Source organism: Lissotriton vulgaris, chromosome 5 (assembly GCF_964263255.1).
Source record: "Lissotriton vulgaris chromosome 5, aLisVul1.2, whole genome shotgun sequence".
Classification (NCBI taxonomy): Eukaryota; Metazoa; Chordata; class Amphibia; order Caudata; family Salamandridae; genus Lissotriton; species Lissotriton vulgaris.
In genome coordinates this window covers 890459479-890472996 of record NC_141693.1, presented here as the reverse complement: position 1 = coordinate 890472996, position 13518 = coordinate 890459479, and the positions used below count along the sequence as shown (strand labels likewise).

The window sequence follows — 13518 nt, the reverse complement described above, 5'->3', positions numbered from 1 at the left end:
TAAAAAAAGAGAAAAAGTTATTAATGAAGCTTAAACTTGTGTAGATGTGTAGCTGTTGACATCAGTGCTTGGCCCTCTCACCACTCTGGTTGTCAAAGCTAGGAATCTTGGAATTATTTTTCACTCCAAGCTCTCTTGCAAGATCCAAACTAACTCATTGGCCTCCTCATGCTTTCATTCTTTAAAAATGCTGAAGAACATTCTTCCATTTTTGCCGCCAGACTTACAGACGGTTGTGGTTACCTCAATGGTGCATTCAAAATTAGACTACTGTAACGCTCTTTATACTGGAGCCCAACAGAATGTTTTGAATAGACTCCAGAGCTGAAAAATCCAGCAATCCAGATGCTAACAAAAGTGAAGCAATTTGCACCCATGTCAAAAGCTAGGCACAACCTACACTGGCTGCACATCTGAAAAAGAATTGTGTTCAAAGCACGCTGCATAGAGCAGAAATCGCTTTCTCTTGCAGGCCTTAGTCTGTTTAGAGATAAGTTTAGACGATATATCCCCAACAGACATCTGCGTTCGGCATTAGCTAATAAAATGCTAGTTCCAAACATCTCTAAAGCCTCTTGGGGTGGTAGAAGTTGTTTCTACGTAACCAGTTACCTTTGGAACCAAATGCCTGATGCTTCAAGGAACATCCCTAATCACTTGGCTTTCAGAAAGCTTCTAAAAACCTGTCTATTTATCTCAGCTGTCTAATCCTCTACTATGTCAGTTTCAGGCTTTTTTAATTCAGGTAGCGCCTAGATGCTTTTCAGCATGTGATTGTGCTTTAAAATTTTAAATCAAATCAAATGGTTGTTACTAAAATGTGCATGTTTTCATACGAGTGTATTCATCATGTTTAGGTATTCATATCATTTAAACCTGACAGACATTCAAGTATGAGTGTAGAGTTATCTGTTAAATAAATACGGAAATATACCAGTTTCAGAGGCTTTTTTTAACCAAAAATCTAAATAAATATGGATAAACACAGGTGAAATCAACAAAAAATAAAGACAGATGGAAATGTCAAAGAATAAATACTATATAATAGGGACTTCTTGTTGTAATAGTGCGGAGGGGTGGAAAAAGGGGCCTGGCGACTTTAAGTTTAAAAAAATGACTAAAGTATGTCCAGACTCAATACAAAGTGTTCATGAAAAGAGAACGTACTGTAGAAAGTATTATAAGCAGTTTAGTGGAAATCACTCTAAAAATTGTTGTAGTTCAGAAGGCATGGGAGCAGATGCATGTCAATATATTGAGGTTAATATCATTGATCTGCCCTCATATTGACTTCAAAATATCAATTTACCAGCATATTGTCAAGGTGGGCATAGGTATGGAAGTAAAAATGCGCTACTCTTAACGCCACTTCTACTTACTTTGATGATATGTTGGTAAGTGATACTTTGGAGACGATGTGAGAAGTAGTAGCCGACATAAAAAATTGATATTTAGGTAGAGATTGATGATAACATGCAGATTTGGTATCCCTTGATGAGGTATCTAAAACAAGATGGCTTGCCTAATGACTTTCATTTGGACTACACAATATAGGGCTTATTAATAGTTGCAGAATTTTCTACCCTTCTATTACTAATAATGCTCTTTACTCAAACCACTTAGATGTATATCATATATCCTCTTTCACACAGCCAAAAAAGTAAAAAAGAAAAGAAAAACTGAAATGTCTGGGATGGATAAAAAAATCACAGTGTCTGGCACAGACCCGCATGCCACCATCTTCTTCCCTATCATGTAGGGTTGCCACCTGGACAGTATTTTCTTACCAGCCTAGCTTGGACATTTAAATGCAGGCTGGTAAAAAATCTTAGGAAAGGCAGTGTAATCTGTTATTTTTTCCCTTCTGAATCATAAACCTAAATTTTCCAATATATAAAGAAATCGGTTAAAAGTATTTGAAATCTGTCTCATTTGTTTCAAAATGAGTATTAAAGCAGATGGATAATTGCCAAGCTACATAAAATTGGAAACAATGTACACCATTTATTTTTTACAGCTGCCAGCTCTTGACTGGTCCAGAATAGAAATAATCAACAGATGGCCAGTATTTTTTTCTACGAAAGGTGCGGCGGCGCTACCTGCCAGCTGGAGGTGATACCTGTAAAGTTGGATCTGTCTCCAGGGGCGGGAGGGGCTGCCTAGGGAGTTGGGCTCTCCCTCGGCCTGTTGCTCACTCTGCTGTCTGCCGTCTGGCGCTCAGTGCGGCCGCTGCTGTAACGTAAGCCGGTGCCGGGGCTGCTCGCGCGTCACTGACAGAGCTGCCAGGCAGCAGCACACAGCGCCGCCCGCAACATGGGCACGGACCAGGCTGGGGAGGACAGCGGGGAGGCGGACCGAGCCGCGGCTGAGACCACTCCAAGGGCGGCGGCCAGAAGGAAGAGCTCTGGCGACGGGCAGGCTCCCGGGTCCTCCTGGCAGCGCCGGGAGTCCGGAGGGGCAGAGCTGGTGCTGGTGCTGCCGGAGAGTGTGCCACCCGGGGTCGCCGAGGCCGCCGGCGGCTGGAGCTGCTGCTGTGACCGCTGGAGAAGGGCGCCGGGAGCTGGTGAGTCAGTGAGGGTGTGACTGTAGAGCAGGGCATGACAAACTGAATGTCATCCTGTTATAACCTCAGCAGGGATGCGCGTTTTTCTGACAAGAGAGCCGGAGCGGGGCCAGGTTCCAGAGATGATCCTACAGGCAGCACCCGCTATGGGTTACTTTGACTCAGCAGCCTGCACCAGCGCAGCCCGGCCACTGGGGGCGCTCTGGCGGCTGCCTATCTGTGTAGAGTCAGCATCATCAGAAGCACTTTTCTGCAAAGTCACCGTCCTATGAGGACACGCGGCTTTCGTGGACGGAGTGGCGTAGCACCAAACCTCGCATTGGCAGCCTAAACCCATACATTCTAAACATATTCCTCCCTGTCGGAGACCTAGCACCAGCGCCCAGTCCCGGGCTCGTGTCAGCCTCGTGGCCAGGCGGTCCCCTTTGTTTGTGCTGAACGCGCTCGCGCCAGCCAGCGCATCCTCTGCCCCCTGCTACCAGCTACTCTAGTATCCATGAAAGCGCCTCCCGTGGTGCCCGCGGCGGCTTCGCCAGTTCGCCTATGCCTCACTCTCCCATGCCCCCATGCCCTTGCCAACCCTCGCCTACTCCTTCTGTCCCCCTGCCCGCCCTCCCGGTTCTCGCCCAAACTTTCCTGTATTCGTACCAGTCCCTCCTGTCTTAATGACTGTGACAATATCGGCCCAACACCCCCACCCACCTTTCCCCTGCCAGTCTCGGTTGGGCTCCTAACGCCTCGCGGCCGCCATCCTCTGCCAAGTGGCAACCTTCCTGCTGCCATGGACTCGCCTCCTACGCGTTTGCTGGCACTCCTTATGGGCGCTTGCCATCCCTTATCATCAAAGTGCCAACCTGCGGCAGCTCCCTCCCGTCAATCTGCAATACCCCACGTGAACTCGTGTCACCCCCTCGCGCGCCTGCCACCCTCTACTTTGGTTGGACCCTCCACCTCGTGCATTCGTGACGCCATTTCCAGAGGTCTCTAGTCCATCCTGTGTCACTTCAGGTCCGTGGCGTCCCTCCTATGTTGCTCCTAGTTTCAGCAACCTTGCCTTCTGTGGGTGTGCCAGTCTGTGGAACCCTTCCCCTACCTGTGCCTCTGACAGGCAGTAGTGTGCCCACCGTCAGCCCTTCCTGTGCGCCATACGTTCTATTTGGAAATAAAGTGCATACAATGTAAATACAAAACATAGTAAAATATATCTAACCAACTCCTAACTTGTAACTGTAGCAAATATGGTAATAAAACATAATGCAAAGTTCTACAAATAACGCAATACAAGTAAAAAATAAAACCGAGAAAACCTATAGAAAGATACCTAATTGGGGGTGGGGGGGGGGGGGGCTAGGGCTTCTAACATAAGCCAATAATGCTATCAAATAGTTTTGTGACATCATAACCCACGAGCCCGAAGGTCACACTGTTGGTAAATATCACCAGAACCCCGAGATTGTGTAGCAGGACCGTTACCCACTGTGTATTTTTATATTAGATGTTTGTGTGGGACTATTTATTAAAAACTGTCAGTGAAATGCTGGACTATAGTCTTTGCAGAAAAAAGGAAAATAACAATACTAGGGGCCTGAAGTAAAGAACCATTTTTCAGGCGAAACCCTACGATTCGCAAAATCACAGTCTTTGGGCCATATGTATGAAGCCAAATTGCGATTGCAAATGGAGAAATTCGCAGAATTTGAGTGTTTGCGATTGCAATTTAGGCAATGTGCAATGTAGCACACAAAAACCCACTTGCAAAATAAGGAATCGCAAAATTTGCAATTCCCTATTTTGCGAATGCATTTAAGGAATCCCAAATTGCGATTCCTTAAATGTAATTTAGGAAGCACACAAGTTGTGTGATTTTGACTTAAGGAATCGCAAATTACCACCAAATTCAGGTTGGTGGTAATTTGCGATTTCTCTCAAAAATGCACTTTTTTGCATTTTTCAAAGTGCCATGTGTCGCACATACATGCCCTTAGGGCATGCATGTGCGCCACATGTGCACAAATGCTTATTTCAGGGGTGCACCAGGGTGTCCTATTGACACCCTTGCAACCTGGAAATTGCATTCTCAATTTGCGATTCTCTAATTGGGAATTGCAAATTGAGAATGTCTTCCCATTCATTCCTATGGGCCTTCTAGCCCATATAAATGAATGGGAAGATATTCCTTTTGCGAATCTCAATTTGCGATTCGCAAATAAGGTATATGTAGGAATCGCAAAATATTTAGCAAATCCTACATACATTGCATTTTGCGATTCTCTAATTGTGATTTCCTAAAAATCGCAATTTGAGAATTGCAAAACGCGTTTTTCATACATATGACCCTTTGTGACTGCAAAATATTTTTTTTTACAAAGTACTTAACTGCTTTTGCAATTCGTAAAAGCCTTTCTGAATCAGAAATGAGATTTTGTGATGCATTCTAAATTGCAATTAGGGGAGGACATGAAAGGGAAATGCCTTCCAAATTACATACAAACTTTGATGCAATGTATTAATGGTATGTGATGATGTATCAATGGTTTGGACCACAGGTGCATTCGCAAACTATTGGAAAGTTACTGGCGCCCCAAATGAGTTTGTAACTGATTCCCAAAAGGAGAGCTGTCTCCATTGGGTACCTTCCCCTTTGAAAATTGTGTCGGGCAGCCGTATGGGGCATAGGCAGGGATCTAGGGGAATAATGCATGCTCCGTATGATGTCTTTGCAAACTACAAACCTTTTCATTTTTAAAGCAGCACCTTTTCCTTTAAGATATGCAGGCTGCTTTAAAAAGGTTTTTCCATTTAGCAATTCAAAAGCGGGGCTAGCAGTTTGCCGGTCCTTGCAGACCACAATCCTTGTGTTTGTAGCCAATCACATTTGGGTCGCAAATAGCCGCCTCATTAAATCATATTCCTCAGGCCTGTCATTCAGTGACAGGCATTTAGTGAGCAGATGCTATTATAATTATCTCATTATTGTGTACAGTTGTAAGAGGTAATTAACCAAAGGCAGCCCCACTGGACACAAGTACACACCAGAAGACTCAGCTGGGAAACAGGAGACTCCCTGTTGCACTCTGCAGTGTCGCTTCACGAGCTGACCGACCTAGGCTTGAAAGTTCTACTTCAGCTAAACAGTGGAAAATGTATGCGTGATGATAGGCATGGAATCATCATAGCTGCATATTTGCGTGTGTGTGCGTTCAGTTATACTGATGGCCATTTTTTATAGCATGTAGTACAAAAAAATCGTTTTGGGGCACTTTTTTAGGTCACCACCCAACCCATCGTCATTGGTTTTATCAACATTCTAACCAGGGCACGAGTCGGGGTACACACGGGTGGACGGCGTCCACCCACTTTTTTCACAGTTGAACACCGTCCACCCTACCAAGAATTTGGGCCCCACTGAATAATGTGCTGAACTCTTACCAATGTAATTTCTAAACACCGGGACACTTTCAGCAGTGCCTGAATGTTGTCTGCTTTCCTTCTGCAACAAGCAACAACGTGCAGGCATGGACAGGATGAGGCTTTCTTATTCAAGCTGGCCCATAACAAAGGCCAAATTTGAAGGCTCATCATGCCTCCTTTTGTCAGGGTCTCTTTGCTGGGTGCAGCCAGAAGCCTTACACCTGACGCAAATGAAGCGTAGGGGAAACAAAGGCTCACACCAAATTAGCACTTCACACATACTTGAGAGAGGGAGCTTTTGACTTTGTTCAGTCTCTGTTTAGGAGATATGCATGCATTGTAAGAATATCAGATGGGTAGAGGCGCTAGAGGGCGCACCAGCTAATGGCCGCACTCTAGTGAGGCTCTGGCTGCCTGGCCAGAAGGATCCTTAATTAATCCTCTTATCCTGCGGGCGGACGCCCGGAATTTGCAGTGCAGGTCCACCTATCCGAGCTGCACCTCCGGTCCAACTTTGGAGGAAATCCGACGTCAGATGCCGGAGTTGCGCTGCTGGGAGTCCTGACCGATGTGCGCTGCTGGTTCCCGCTGCTGAGGCGTCCGGACACCTGACCACGCGAGGCCGCGGCTCTCCACGAGGCGGCTGGGCCTCGGAGCTGAGGGGCCTGTGTCACTGACGGAGGAGTCTGCTGAGAGCCCTGGTGCGGCGCCGGAGGTGAGTCACTCCCCCTGCGAGGTCGCGGTGGTGCGCTGGGGCGCTGCTTACTGCCTCGGCGGGCCGCTGCAGGACTGGGTGACCCTCGCGGCGCCGGCCTGGATCTGCCGAAGGGGACGGACATCTTCCCGACATCGCGCCTCGGGGCCCCGCGGGTGCCCCTGTTCTCCTGCTGCGTCCTAGAAGTGGGACCCTGCGAGGCAACTACACACCCCCGGAGGGCATAGATATTGCCCAACCTGTGGCCCCTGCTTCCTGCACTCGGCGCTTGGGCCTCCAACCACGTCCTGCGGCCTACCGCCGCCCCCCGCTACCTCGCCCTGGACTCCGGACCACGGAGCCTGACGCTGCTCCTCATCGCATCGCCCGCAGCTCCGTCATTGATGCGGGGGCCCTGAAGGGTGAAGGAGTGGCTGCCTGTGATTCCTCTGCCCTCGAGGAGCTGATACCGCCATTTCCGCGATCGCTGCGAGTGGGGCCGTCTGGACACGCCAGCTGGGTCCGGAGCAGTGGGCACAGACATTGGCACCGGCCGCAGTGCCCGGGAGGGGCTCACAGCTAAGCCGCGATGGGCAAAAATGATAATAAGCAACCCAAGCTCTCTTTCGAGCCAGCAGCTGCCAAGAAACCGTTACGCAGCATGGCGGGGACCAGTGGAGCCTCGAACCCGTCGGGCACTGAACCCCCCTCCGCCCCCTTGGCCCCGGAATTGAGACTGATGATGGAGGAGATGCGGCAGGGCTTCGCCACGATAGTCGACAAGGTGGACCGCTTATCATCCCGAATGGACGGGGTTGCACAGAAGCTGGAGGTTCATGAGGAGCGCTTGGGGGAGGCGGAGAGGCGCATCTCTACCTCGGAGGACACGGCCGCTGCCCACGATGCGCGCCTCACTAGAATGGACAATATCCTGAGAGTTATAGCGGCGAAGAACGAGGAGTTGGAGGCGAGGAGCAGACGCAACAACATTCGCGTCACGGGGATTCCAGAATCTACCAACACTGGGCGCATGGAGGACTACGTGGAGCGCATCCTCATCACGGCAGTGGGTAAGGAGGCCTTCTCCAGCCAATTTATTGTGGAGCGGGCGCATCGCTCCTTGGGCCCGGTCCCCAAGCCGGGGGCGCAGCCGCGGCCCATCATCGCCCGGTTGCTTAACTACCGGGACCGCGACACGGCACTTCGCGCAGCCCGCACGCATCGGAATCTAACTTGTGACGGCGTACAGTTCTCCCTGTATCCGGACTTTACGCCCATGGTGCAGGACCAGCGTAGGAAATTCTTGGACGTGAAGAAGAAGCTGAGGGACATGCAAGTGGACTACGCGCTTCTGTACCCAGCGCGGCTCAGGGTGACCCACCAGGGCAAACAACACTTCTTCGTGAATCCGCAGCAGGCCGAGGACTATGTTCGAAAACTGCGCACTGCCAGGAGGGGCAGACAGGATGAAAGGGAGGATGAGGCAGACGTGAACCCTGCCGAGCACGAGGAGTCCTAACTGTGTCCTTGTATACATTCGACCACTGCCTCCGACGGATGGTACGGCGGCTGGACCTAGAGCTGTGATGCCTGCTACCGTCGGGGTGGCCCGGCCTTGCCGGAAGTAACATAGTTGATGGGCTTGCGGTATTGTTGATTACTGTTGAAAGACACCTGTTTTTTGTGTATTTTTCTTGCCCCTCTGCTGGAGGTGCTCCAGGACTGGGCGATCCGACAGCGGGACAGAGACAGAGATGAACTGCGGTTGCTCCTGGGATGGGCCTCATGCACCCTTTTTGATGTTTCTGCCGGTGTGGAGGGAGGAGTTGGAAGGGGCTGACTTGCAATATGGGCTATAACCTGCAGGGATCAGACATGCCAGGCACCACCCCACCTTCTCTGTCCTCCCCGTATGGTGCACGAGGGTCGAGAGGGGAGAGTTGGGGTGATTGGGTGCATTCCTCTAGTGTCCTTAGGAGGGGATTCCCCAAAAGGTTTTTCTATTGTTCTTGTGTGTTGGGGTCGGGGTGGAGGGGGGGGTTGCGGTACTGGCAAGATTGGGTTGCTTCAGTGGGCGGGGGGGGAGCTGGGAGTCAGGGGGGGGGTTGTTGTGCATGGAGGGAGGGGTGGGCACAGTTTGTTGGGATGCGAGATGTTGAAAGCAGAACTGATGTTGCGGAAGACTTTAATGACAAGTGTGCAGGTACTGGAGTGCGTGTGTATGAAAGTGTGGCTGCTTATAGGCGGAGACTGTTCTGGACAGCGGAAAGATTTGTATCAGGTGCATCTAGATTGAGGATTGCAGCATTGGCCGAACGCTCCTTTCAGGGATACTGTGACCAACACAGGTGAGGATACGTCGAATACTGTCTCAATAATGTCCTGGAATGTCCGTGGCCTTAATAACCCCCGCAAGTGCAGGAATGTGATAGCTTATTTAGATCGACACAATGTGCAGATAGCTATGCTCCAGGAAACCCACCTTAATCCGACTGGCATTCCTAAGTTTGCGAGCAGATGGGCGAGTGTGAGAGAGTTTTCCTCCTATTCCACGTACTCTAGGGGGACTGTTATTTTAATCAACAAACGGCTACCGTTTCAGAAGCTGGGAGTGCGGGCGGATAGAGAGGGGAGGTATGTCATCCTTTGGGGGCGATTGGGCACTGATGTCATAATGCTTGTTAATAGTTATGCGCCTAATGTTGACACTCCTGGCTTCTTTTTGTCACTGTGGGGCCATGTACTGGAAATTGAAGCCACTCACATACTTTGGGGGGGGGACTTCAACCTATCGTTATGTCCCGTAGCGGATAGATCGGACGGTAGTGCACAGTACAACACTAACGCCAGGGATACACTTCAGGGCATTCTGGCAGAAGCCGGGCTAGTAGATAGCTGGAGGCACACACATGCATCAGTTAGGGAAGGCACACACTTTACGGCACATGCACGCTCGTGGGCAAGGATCGATTATTGCTTTGTCTCGCGGGGCCTCGCTGGGGGAGTTGTCCGTGTGAAACATCTGCCTCGTACCTACTCGGACCATTGTCCTGTTTTGACAGTCTTGGTGATGCCGGGGTATGCTAGGGTGCGACCGCCGTGGCGGCTCTTTCCCTCAGCCTTGCTGGACCCTGTCTTTAGGCAAGAACTGGGAGAGGAGATTGAAGCCTTCTTTCCGAGAAACAAGGGATCGGTCGACAAGGTCGAAACGATCTGGGAAGCCTTTAAGGTGACAGTGAGGGGGATCACGATCTCCAAAAGTTGCGGTATACTGAAGGACATAGTGCGCACATTAACTAAGATCGAAACAGAGCTTAAGGCGCTGGAGGCAGAGATGATCAGTAACCCCAGCCCTGACCTAGCGGGGAAGTTCAGGGCTCTTTTGTCGACCTATGAGGAGGAAGCGGCCAGGGAAACAAAATTCCGGGGCAAATACTGGACGGCTAGGCGCTACTGTGAGGGGGACCGTCCGGGAAAGGTGCTGGCTGCTCTCACAAGGCACCAGCGCTTCGCCACCCATATCCTGGAGATCTCTGATGGGGAGGGTAGGACTTACCAGGATTCCCAAGGAATTCAAACCATCTTTTTACAGCACTACCAGCGCTTATATTCCACGCAGCAGGTAGGTGAGGTGGAGTTCGGTACTTTCCTGGATGACATCGCACTCTGCTGGCTTAGCGATAGCCATAGGGCTTTCTTAGGATGCCCGTTCGAACTGGATGAGATCAGAGAGGCGATCATGTCCCTTGGCAATGGCAAAGCGGCGGGGCTGGACGGCCTACCGGCCGAATTTTATAAATGTTACATCGATATAATGGCGCCGGTGCTGAAGGAGGTCTTCGAGGACTCGCTCGAGGTAGGGATACTTCCGGGCTCCATGAGAGAGGTAGCGATCACGTCGCTCTTGAAACCGGGAAAGGATCCGAAGGACACTGATGCCTATCGCCCTCTGTCATTGCTGAACTGCGACGCGAAGATCCTCGCGAAAGTGCTGGCGACCAGGCTGTCCCTACTTATGAACACCCTGGTGCTGCCGGACCAATCTGGCTTTGTCCCGGGGAGGGCCACATCCCATAACCTACGCACACTGTTCTCCCTGATACCCACCATCTCGCCCGACTTGCCGGTCGCTGCCGTGTTTCTGGACGCCACCAAGGCGTTCGACTCGGTGGAGTGGGGTTACCTGATAGCTATTCTGAGCAGGATGGGGTTCCCCCGGATCTTCATAGCCTGGGTGCAACTGCTCTACACCTCACCGGTCGCCAGGGTCATCGTCAACGGGGTGCTTTCGACGCAGATGCCGATCACGAGGGGGACTCGGCAGGGTTGCCCCCTGTCACCCCTGCTTTTCGCCTTAGCGATAGAGCCATTGGCTTGCAGAATTCGGCAATTGCACAAGGCCAGTGCCTTTAACTGTCTTCAGCGGCAGATAAGTATTTCCCTCTATGCAGATGACGTTACTTTGTACGTACGTCACCCACAAGAACACCTTAATTCGCTACTGAGGGAATTTGTGGCGTTCGGTGGCATGTCCGGGGTACATATAAACTGGAAGAAGTCGCAATTCTTCCCTCTCACGGTATCGGTAACCCGGTTCCCGCTGGATTACCCACTGGAATGGTGCAGCTCAGACTTGAGGTACCTGGGCATAGAGGTGTCGCTCGATAAAGACGTTACTGTCCGGTCAAATTACGGGGTGGCTATCTCGCAGTTGACTGATAATGTGTCCCGCTGGCGGGCCTTGCCGATATCGATGGCAGGGAGAGCTTCCCTGATCAAGATGGTCGTCCTCCCGCGGTTCTTATATCTATTCCAAAACATTCCCTACTACCCGGGGGCCTATTTTTTCAAACGGCTCCGCTCTGAGCTACTGCGCCTTTTCTGGGGTGGTAAGCAACCACGCCTTAGCTGGAGGGTCTTAACGCAGCCATACGATAGGGGCGGATTCGATGTGCCCGACATGGAATTATACTATCTCAGCGCTCAGGCTCAACACTCCTACCACTGGGTTAACCCCGCTCCCTTTCTGCCACAGGTCGCTGCTGAGGACTGGATCGTTCATCCGCTCCCGCTCAAGGGCATGCTGATGGGACTGATCGGGGATGTTGAGACGCCCGCTACCACCGTCACCTGCACTGTTGATGCCTGGCGGAGAGTAACTAACCTGCTGGACGCCCCCATGCTCTATTCCCCGGCACTGCCCCTTGCATATCACCCGAAACTTTCTCTTTTAACGGAAAACGGATTTCGGTCCATGTGTAAACGCATACACCTTCATACCTGGGGAGACCTATTTCAGGACGGAACGTTCCGTACCAAGGAACAGCTGTTCCAAACTGCTCCTCCGACGCCCATGGAGGTGTTTTATTATATCAGGCTCCGGCAGGGTATGCGCGAAATACTCCCCAACTTCCCGGAAGAACCTGGGACGGTACTGCCATTGCATGTCATGCTCGTCTCCGATGGCAAGCACTTAGTGTCTAAGTTATACGCCGCTATACGTGGGCAGCGCCCAGTGATACTGCCGAAAGCTCGGACTAACTGGGACTCTGAACTGCCGTCTGCACTTACGGATGAGCAATGGAGCTATTGCTGCGCAGTCACGGCTAGGATTTCCTCCAGCTGTCGGTTGAAAATTATTCACTATAAGTTTGTGCAACGCTATTATTATACCCCAGTCAGGAAACTTCGATTTCATCTCTCGGAGGATGATAGGTGTGCTAGGTGCCGGGCGACTGGCGCGGACTTCCTTCATCTGGCCTGGGAATGTGGAGCCATACAGACTTATTGGGAACAGGTACACGCCGCACTCCAGATAATGATTGCTGGCCCACTACCACTGGAGCCAATAGTGATGCTACTGGGGTATACCAAGCAAGTGCCCAAATCGGACCGCAAATTTGTCGACATTGCGCTGCTCCTCGCTAAGCGGAGGATAGCCTGTAGGTGGGGGAGAGGGAGAGCACCAAAATTTAAGGACTGGCTCGACGACCTCACATACTGCCAGGACCAGCATGGCGTTTACGCGGAACTGTTACCCGCCCGATGCGCGCCTAGCGATTTTTGGTCCCCCTTACAAGTGTACTGGCTGTCTCAAGCGACGCACAGCGATTCCTCTGGAGATGACGAACCGGTCCCGAGCCAGTGAGCGTGTAGGTTGCTGCTTACCGCATTCACCATACTGCTTCACACATGGTTAGAGGTAATTTACACCACCTGCATTGCATTGGGTAGCCGTGATAATTGTTTCGGACTGATATTGAGGGGGCTGGGAACACTCGTAGGCCTGGTGACACTATTTTAGGAGGGGACCTCTCTTACTCATCCGAATCTTGGGATTGTGATAGTCGGCGCACGCACTGTTGGCCACACATACTCGTGGATGTAGGTGACACTTGCGAAGGGGAGCGATGAGCGCGGCTTCGCTCTATGGTGGGTCCTGCATGCCCCTACACTAGGTGTTGGATGCGATGCTTGGCAGGGGTGCACACGATCATCGTGCGGGTGGTACAAATGCTGCACGTATTGGCATGGCCTGCTAACTGGCCAGATCACGGACGATTGAGGATTGGTGGGTGATGGCGGCGCCGCCCCTGATGGCAGGTCCTCATGCGTGTAAGCGAAAGGGTGGTGGGGGTCATCCGCCTTACACCCGAGACTGTAATGGGGGGACGGATCCTTGTATACTGGTGTCTCTTTGATGTACATATGAGGCTGTACCTGTGATGTACTTGACCGTGTTAAGCTGCTTCCTCTCTCTGGAATGTACCACGATATTCGTTGTAATGAATTGCAGATGCTGTCACTGTCATGTTTTTTTGTGCTGAACGCAACTAATAAAGGTTTAAAA

The 13518-nt window shown here is 51.0% G+C and overlaps 1 protein-coding gene across 1 annotated transcript in view; it reads left to right on the top strand.

Annotated features, from left to right (window-relative positions):
- The first annotated feature begins 2161 nt into the window (after window positions 1-2161).
- SLC35G1 (solute carrier family 35 member G1) overlaps window positions 2162-13518 on the top strand; it is a 252519-nt gene continuing 241162 nt past the window's right edge. The window contains exon 1 of the mRNA XM_086922475.1: window positions 2162-2563. Coding sequence (XP_086778601.1) covers window positions 2314-2563 — 250 coding nt within the window. The 5' untranslated portion in view covers window positions 2162-2313. The remainder of the gene's footprint in view (window positions 2564-13518) is intronic.